This window comes from Wasmannia auropunctata, unplaced genomic scaffold, assembly GCF_000956235.1.
Source record: "Wasmannia auropunctata unplaced genomic scaffold, wasmannia.A_1.0 LD336039.1, whole genome shotgun sequence".
NCBI classification, from domain to species: Eukaryota; Metazoa; Arthropoda; class Insecta; order Hymenoptera; family Formicidae; genus Wasmannia; species Wasmannia auropunctata.
The window spans coordinates 139,060-148,010 of record NW_012026851.1 but is presented as its reverse complement, the minus strand read 5'-3'; the positions used below and the strand labels follow the sequence as shown (position 1 = coordinate 148,010).

The following is an 8,951-nucleotide window of genomic DNA, read 5'->3' as shown; positions in this document are numbered from 1 at the left end:
GCTTAAGATTGTACTACCAATCCGAAGCTGCTTTTATATGACGATTGGTCCAATCCCACATTAGAATGTAATTAGGTTATCTAAAAACTTTAAAAATTCTTTCTGAAAAAGAAATATCGTAGTCTTTTGTATTTCAATTGCACCTAATTAAAATGTTAATATATATTATATTAAACATGACATATTGAATATCATGTTTATACAACGCGCGCCAATCGTTCTCCATATTCTCTCTCACATTAAATTTGGCGGGAGAATATTTCGGATTACAGTACCTAAACATTAGGTTTCGAAAGCGTGCGTCTGAGAGGAGACAGATATTTAACAGAAGAAATGAAAGAAGGTGAGAAATAAAGTCGACATGGAGCCTGTCGATTCGTCAGTGGAATCTGCCAATAAAGGGTGATTATTATTTAACAGAAATTATCTTGAATGTTCTTGATATATATAATTCTTAATATCAATTCTACAACTCGTTCCCTTTCTGACTTGCAAAGGAACGTCCGTACGAAGGAGAATGTTTGCGAGATCTTGGAATTGGCTACGATTAAGGAGTCCGATTTAAATGCCGTGACGCAGTGTCTGTATCCCATGCAGGATCACCAGGTCGACAACTTGATACTGCTGGAGGTAGACGAGCACGTATTAGGAGGACTAAGCGAGGGGGATACGTACGTTAATTCTTTCACATAATCTCACTTGCGAGACTATCGTTTCGATGATCAAGTAGGCCCTCGAAGAACCTCTTTGAATGTTGACATTTGTAATTCTTATTCTGCAGAGTAAAGTGATTGTGAATAATTTTGTGACGATACAGAATATCATTTCGCGGTAACAAGCATGACCATGCTGTGCTGTGCACGCAAACTCGGACGTACGAGGTCAGGGAGGCAGAGATATCCAACTCGTGGTTGCTGGTACCAAACCTGAAGCTGGGCAAGGCGACAGGCGGAGAAGCGGCTGAGAGAGCTGTAGAGAAACGTAACGTGAAGAAGATATTTAACTCGTACTACGAGGTACTTGTAGCATTCTATAATGTCTGGGCTGCACTTCCACTTGGTCTTTGCAATATTGGAATCATTTAATTTCATTCTCGTTGTTCACAAATGTCAAACAAGAATAAATGATGCTTGCGAGTGCCAAACGGAACGCACTCTTGAGTTCTGAATTGACGAAAATATCTGATATAATAATATTATAATAATCTTATATTATATAATATAATAATCTTTATAATATAATATTATATAATATTATATTATAATAATCTTTCGTGTTAAAGGTGAAAGAAACCAAGCCCGATCTGGCACGTTTGTCCACTCTGCTCAACTCGTCATCCTTCAATGGACTGGAATACGAATCTACAGTAGATCGAAAGGCATTGTACAGTTGGGAAAAATTACAAAATGAGTTACAGGCCAGCGATCATGAGTTACAACAGGCTCTATCGGACTTCCTGATAGCCGACATAGACGGTTTGTAATAAAAATCTCTTTATTATATTATTACCCTTTAGAGAAATTTAATGCTGTAAGTATTTAATTACTTATTTTGACTAATAATAATGCTTTTAACAAAATAAGTAACTAATCACTAATCAATTTAATACTTTAGCATTAAATTTCTCTGAGAATATTACATATTATAACAATTACATTTTATAACATTTCATGTAATATGAATTATTCTAATAAAAAAAATAATTAAGTTAAACAATACATTTTTACAAATATGATCTAATGCAATATCCTCCGAGAAATTTATTGCTAAAGTATTTAAATTGGTTAGTGATTAGTTACTTAATTTTGTTGCTTGTATTGCTGATGTAACAAATGAGGGAAAAAAGAGCTAATATGGCCGAGGCTCGATGGTTGGCCCAATAATATTCTTAATTTTTAAATCTGTTAAATTTCAGCTATCGTAAACCGCGGGCCGATTACTATCCATCTTTAACGTAAACATAACTCAAAGCTGAAATAATGTATCTGTTAAATTGATCTCTGATATGGCAATGGTGGTAATATGTATCTTAATACACAAAATTTTTTTTATTCAGGCTATTTGCGTCTCGTATCATTTGACGTAGAAGCAAGGAGCCTAAATCTGATGTTGGATTATTTTGGAGAACAGTCTTGGGAACTCGACGAGGTGGATAAAGAAAATACATACGAATGCTTAAACGAGCTTATTCATGAGCCGGTGTTTGATGTTATATTCAAAAGATATACGGAAGTGAGCACAAAGAAGAAGAATAATGGAGATCCATTGTACAAGTATGTACATTATTAATATAGCGATTAGTGGGAAAGAGTGACCCCCCAAAAAGGTGGTTTTTTCGCCCGTTTTTTTGAGCCCTCGATTTTGGGACTGGATTGTGTGTCGAATAGTATCTTATAATAGATATTAATCAGAGAAGTTTCAGGTTGAGGTGACAATTGTTATCACAGCTGGAGGGGAGGGGGTGGGATCACTTATTACATCTCTACGCGAAAACTCGATTTTTTTACATCCAAAACGAGCATCATTTACGTAAAACTGCGATCAACCTTCATCGACTGGATCAACCTTCATCGACTGGATCAACCGGAGACACCTCGCAGACCTGTGATAATTCCATAATGAACTTGGATTTCATCCCTCCTCCAGCTCTGATAACAATTGTCACCTCAACTTGAAACTTTTCTACAATTAAGGGGTCTCACCACTTCTGAGGCCTTAAAATGACACCTAAGTTTGGGATTTTTTGTGGATAACTAGATAACTTTATTTAAAAGCTGTTTAGAGGATATTGTTGTACATACATATATAAAAACTAAAAAAATATTTTATTGATTTTATGTATAAAATGGCGGCTCAATGGCCTACTTGCGAAATCCCTTTTTTCTGTTTTTTCAAATCGGTGTACAGGATTTCATGCACACGGTTTGATCTTGAAAACACAAAGAATTTTCATTATCTACATATTAGAAACTATAGAAGTATGTAGGGGTTTTTTAAAATATTGATTTTTCTCAAAATGGCAGCTATTTTACGAAAAACTTGTAATGACAAAAATACGAACTTCTCGTAAAAATTGCTGCCTATATAATATTTTGAAAAATCCCTACGTACTTCTCTAGTTTTTAATATGTAGATAATGAAAATTCTTTATATTTTGTTCAAGGCCAAACCGTGTGCCTAGAATCCTGTACACCGGTAGAAAAAAAAGCTTTTTTGGACATAAGAAAAATAAAAAAATATTTTTTTTGTTTCTTATATATGTACAATAATGTCCTCTAAGCATTTTAAATAAAGTTATCCATTTACCCACAAAAAATTCCAAACTTAAGGTATCATTTTAAAACCTCAGGGGTGGTGAGACCCTTTAATGTCTCATTTGGCACACAGTTCAGTCAAAATCGAGGGCCCAAAAAAACGGGCAATTTTTTGGGTCACTCTTTCGTACAATAAGAATTTACATTTTTCAAATATAATGTCCTGGCAAGGTTTGACGAGGAAAGATGCTGTGCAATGATAGCAAAGATTCTTCTTGCTGCCTCTCCAGTCACCGAGTACAAAGAATTCATGGAAACGTGGAACATTGGAACTCCTGAAAGTACGGAATTACTGAGTTATGAAATCGTAATCGTGTAGAGTCTTTTGATGAGTTTTTTTTTAATTTATTTAATTTTTTCGCATTTCAGAGATGCAGCCAAAAGAAAAGTATTTATGCGGATCGGCCCTTGTAATATACAATACTTCGAAAATGCAGAAGGAAATCGTGGCTTGTCCGGAGGCGGACTTACCCAACAATATTCATGATAGACTGAATGAACTGTTTGAAATCAAAGCTAAATGGACCGTTGAAGAGATAACACCTTATATTACGTAAGTGAAAGAAAGTACAAGGGTATCATTTAATTTAAATCTTATTTATGTAATCGTTTCTTTTATAGGTGTTTTACAAAAGGTGCGATGAATGTTAATGCACTTTTAACAAAGTATGCCAGATGTTCAACAAATAACGGAATAAAATATTACGGGGCAAAACACGGCAAGTGATACAGCGATTACATTTGTGGTATGCATTCAATTGTCTTACAATAAATACCGATACATGTGTCGTTGATTAATTATAATGCCAGAACAACATTTCAGAATTGTCTATAAATGTTGAAATGATACGCATAATTTATTTAGCTTGTGATCATCGTGTATATATATATATATATATATGTATATATATACACGTATATATAGTTTTACATTTACACAATTTATAAATATTTTTGATACGAAATAAGACTATATATATAATTTAATTTTTTCATTTATTACCTAACTGATGTAATATAGCGACATTATCAGTGATACATTATTGTTATCACTCATTCGTCAAACGATCATAATTTTAAATTACATTATTAATTTAATATTAATATTAATTTTATTGGCCGCAAATAACTTTTGTTATTCCCGTTGACTATAATTTGTATTATAAAAGCATCTCACTAAATCAATTCTTTATAATGCCTGACGTCACTGATAATTACAGTTGAATATAATATGCTTCAAAAAAATGTAATAGATCGAATAATAATAGATCATTTTTAAATTGGATAATTTAATCTCATCTCATTAGGAGTTATTATATGTGTCAAATAATAAAATTTATATAAATACGAGTTTCAAGAAGGAAGAATGAATTTAAATTTGCTTATATATACGAATGATGTTGGAAAATCTCGTAAAAGTATAAATAAATATTTCGTATATATAAATATTTTTATACATTTAAAAACTCGAAGAAATTTATGTACGGAAAAATGCTTTTACTAATTTTTGTGTAAAATAATACAATGAAAAAGAAAAATAAAAGAAAAATTTTAATAAATAATTTTTAATTTGAAACAAATAATTGTAATTCTTATAATAAAATTATGTATAACGTACATTAGAACATAGAGTGGCCAAATTGATTTAATTAACAAATGGTCTTTTTTTTCGTATAGAGAGTTATGTTTTCAGTATATTCAAATTAAAGAAATATTTGATGTTTTCATAAATAAAGAAAAAGCACCATCAATAATGATAAATATTAATTATTTCCTGGGATAGCAATTCCTTTGACAGGAAACTTACAACACAGTATTCGGTTCTTTCGAGCATACAAGCACACCTTGGCACATGAATCTTTAAAGCCACATACCATTTAAAATATCAAATTTACAACTCGCAAACTACAAATATTTCACGTTCATGCCAATTGTAACAATATATATGGATAAGATGCATCAGTTACAACGTGATTACAATGCGTCTGAATGCGAAGAACATTTCTCACAGATATTCCCCAAGATGTTGAATCTTCCCCCAGGAATACAAAAAGCACACATGTAAAAAAATGGAAACTTTTTTTTTCTTTTCTTTATCTACAAAGTATTCGATCGCGGATCTTGTAAATGCACCGTACATATGAAACACATCACTGCAATATGCGTCGATGAGCTATTAATGGTATACTTATGCAAAAATGGAACTTGCTAAAAATATCTCGTAGGAACTGACTCGTCGCTGAAAAATGGTTTCTTTTTTTTTGCTTTTTATAAAACACTTCGTATATAAATGTCGCACAAACTATGTTATAAACCATTAAATAATTATTTAATAGGAATAACACACATTCAGTCCCTCTTTTTACATTATTAATTACTGCCCATAATATATTCCTAGGTAGGAAATAGACTATGAAATTACGAAACTTGCGTTAAAAACAACATCGATTATGTTTCTACAGAAAATTATATTTTTCGCGCAATATTGCTCGAAGAGAGAGAGAGAGAGAGTGAGAGAGTGAGAGAGAGAGAGAAAATATTGTTCGCATTTAAATATATATTTATAAACATATACATACACACCTCTAAAATACGTTTGTATGTACGTATACATTATCAGCTGATTATACGAGATGACGTAGATAAAATCGAGAAATTGTCAAAAGTAAAAAAAACGCGAATGTGCGATGCTGGAATAAATACGAACGGCGTGTAAATAAATTTGATGACCTTTGCCTCATTTATTAATGTTAATAAAATCACTGGCATCACTATGCTCCTGTCTTCATGACAAAACGCAACTTTGCGTCACCTCGTACGTGCCTCATCGTATCGGATGTCCCAATTAGAGTGCAAGATTTAATTTTTTAATAAAACACTTATTCGAAGTGTTGATAGTTTCATTTTAGTATAATTGCGATTAAGTGTGGAACACAATATCCAACAAATGTCTCTTATACTCTTGCTCTTTTGACGAAATTTTCAACCAAACTTGATTTTAATAAATCTTTTATAATATCCCGCTAGTGGAAGGAATTGCTTAATATTTTTAAACATTTTAGGCCTAGGAAATTATCGTACGGCCTCTAATTTTTTAGGATCTAACTCCGTCTTTACTTGATTTGGGATCCATGTGTCCCAAATGTGAGCGGCTGCAAGATGAAAATGACGCTCAATTCAAATCTCGTTGGGACATCCGATGCATAACAAATAGTAACGATAATCCTAAATCCTTTGGAGTTGTGATTTCATTATAGCTGTGACTTAAATTCTCTAGTGATAAACTTCCTACTCTACCATTATGACTAACGAATACTGGCTTATCCATAAGTACGCGTAGATAAAATGTCTGCATTTATTTAAATGTTAAAAAGAGCTGAAAAGCACAAATACTAGATTCTCCCGTTGTTAAAGTTATCGACGATGTAGATGTGTACACACGGGTAACTTGGTAGTATATCGTCTATTTATATACACGTGCTAAGCAATGATCCGAAGTAGTCCTGAAATCAATACGTTTAAAGTTAATATAATTCGTCATCTGAATAGTCGTCCCGTTTGTGCGAGGCGCATTTCACAGATGATGTTTTACCTCAATTTAAGGCACCTCGTTGTTAGCTGTCGTTCACCGAAGTCTCATTTGCGACTTTACTGTTGGCCGTAAACACAGTCTGTTGATTGACGCCCGTCGTGACCGACTGACTCGGATGTATGACGGGACTCGCAGTCTGTACCAAATTGCAAGTGACTGGCACCATAGGCAGACAATTAATAGAATTATTCATAGGCCCCGCGTTACACGTCAGTGAGGGTCTCTTCCTCTCTAAACTATTAGTCGCCATTTGCCTTCTCGCCGTTGAGTTACGTTCAAGACTGTTAGTTACTATATTGTGTCTTCTTTCTAAGCTGCTGCCGGAATTGAGATCGGATTGGCTTCCCTGCGTAACAGTCAGATATTTCAATTTAGCATCTGTCTCGTCATTCATTACTAATTTTACTGAGAAATTACAATCAGGATTGCCACAAAAAATAAATTTTGAAATTCCCTGACTTTTCTATGATTTCCAGACAACAGTGGAAAATTTTCCATGATTAATATCAAATATATAATTTTAAATTTTAATGTTTAAAAGATACATATTACAATAAAAAGGTAACTTATATTATTAGAAGCAACATAAATTTAGAAGTTTAATAACATAATATAATCCCAAATGCAAATTCAGGCCAACAAATTATGAACATCATCGCTTTGACATTGTTGCTTTGATATTGATGTTATGCATTAAACTGCAAAAAAAATTCCTTTGGTATAACTGAATTTTCCGTTGCTTGGGGATCAGACAAAAATTCAGTGATAAAAGCAAAATGATTCCTATAGACATTTCTTTAATGTCACTAAATATTTAGAATATTTTCGATTGCGATAACAGAGAGAAGTCTCGAATAAAATCCTAATTTTCGAAAATTTTTTCGATTTTCATACAAAATCATTTCATTCTGTTATTGTCTATTGTTTAATTTTGAAAAAGAATTCTCAAATAAAAAGTAATACATACAAAAACATTGTACAAAAATTATTGAGTTTCGTCGATAACAAATGATCCGTTTAGAAAATTGTGAGCAAAGTTCAAAATTCCAGGTTCTTTTATATCTTTCCTTGACTTTTCTAGGATTTCCTGGTTTTCCAGGTCTGTGGCAACCCTGACAATGATCTCTCATGAGATGCTTAACTTACCGGCGAAGATCGGTCTACGGACTGACCCATTCTGTGCAACAAATCACCGCTTTGGCTCTGTCTGAAGGTCGATCCTTGTCGTTCGGTCGACTGACTTCTCCTCAGGAACTGCTCGCCCGACTGACTCGAGCGAATGCGATTCTCGGGCGTGGATTCCCGCGTACGGTTAACAACATCGCACTGCCTTTGGCAAATCTGACTGTCCACGTACGGATAACGAATGCGGATGGAATCGATTACGTCTAAGAGATTCTTCGCGTCCATGGCCAAGATATGAGCCGCGGAAAGCATTCCCCTTAAAGAAGAATCGTAATGTTAATCAATTACTCTCGATGTCTCTCGGTGTTAATCTTTGCTCTGATAATCCGAAAATAATAATTACTTTCGATATTCAGCATCCAACGTAGTGGCGCTGTAATTTTGCGCCAGTTTCATGGCGGCGACGAGCTCCGCCATATCCTTGCTTAACACCTTGTGTGCCATTTCTACTTCGCGATGCGCGGATATTGGCAATATTTCTACCAGAACGTCCACGGAGGATAGTAATGCTCTTAATTCGATACCTACTCTACGCACTAGGTCTAAATACTGATCAGCCTTGCTCTGTTGAACACCTGCAACAATTCACATTTTTCTTTAATGCATCACAATGTATCTTTCGATAATTATTATTTAAGTACTATATATTTAACTTATACAGAGTGTCCCGAAATTCGCGAATCAAAATATCGTAACAAGAAAAATTAAGTAAAAAAGTTATTTGTAAATTTTTATTTCAAGTAATAGTTTTTAAGATATAAAGGTTTAAATTTAGCCAATTATAGATTAGTACTCGCGTGAAGTGCGCGACCACTAACACTATCGACGCGTTCACGGACATATTTCCGTTTAATCGTAAT

The 8,951-nt window shown here is 33.6% G+C and overlaps 2 protein-coding genes across 3 annotated transcripts in view; one reads left to right on the top strand and one right to left on the bottom strand.

The window, feature by feature from the left end:
* Window positions 1-245: 245 nt before the first annotated feature.
* On the top strand, window positions 246-8,020 carry LOC105451947 (sister chromatid cohesion protein DCC1). Of its 2 annotated transcripts, XM_011692682.1 has the most exons (9): window positions 246-402; window positions 498-671; window positions 818-1,016; window positions 1,283-1,475; window positions 2,057-2,273; window positions 3,486-3,595; window positions 3,684-3,867; window positions 3,936-4,060; window positions 7,988-8,020. In XM_011692682.1, exons 1-8 carry the CDS (start codon window positions 362-364, stop codon window positions 4,039-4,041), a joined length of 1,224 nt encoding a protein of 407 aa, XP_011690984.1. In that variant the 5' UTR covers window positions 246-361; the 3' UTR covers window positions 4,042-4,060; window positions 7,988-8,020. The 2 variants fall into 2 exon arrangements, with proteins under 2 accessions (XP_011690984.1, XP_011690982.1); XM_011692680.1 differs by lacking the exon at window positions 7,988-8,020 and having other exon boundaries at window positions 3,936-4,195.
* Window positions 5,851-8,951, bottom strand: part of LOC105451949 (focal adhesion kinase 1) — an 88,085-nt gene continuing 84,984 nt past the window's right edge. Inside the window, exons 21-24 of the mRNA XM_011692685.1 lie at window positions 8,435-8,666; window positions 8,053-8,347; window positions 6,907-7,252; window positions 5,851-6,817 (exon numbers count right to left, since the gene is read on the bottom strand). Coding sequence (XP_011690987.1) covers window positions 6,929-7,252; window positions 8,053-8,347; window positions 8,435-8,666 — 851 coding nt within the window. The 3' untranslated portion in view covers window positions 5,851-6,817; window positions 6,907-6,928. The remainder of the gene's footprint in view (window positions 6,818-6,906; window positions 7,253-8,052; window positions 8,348-8,434; window positions 8,667-8,951) is intronic.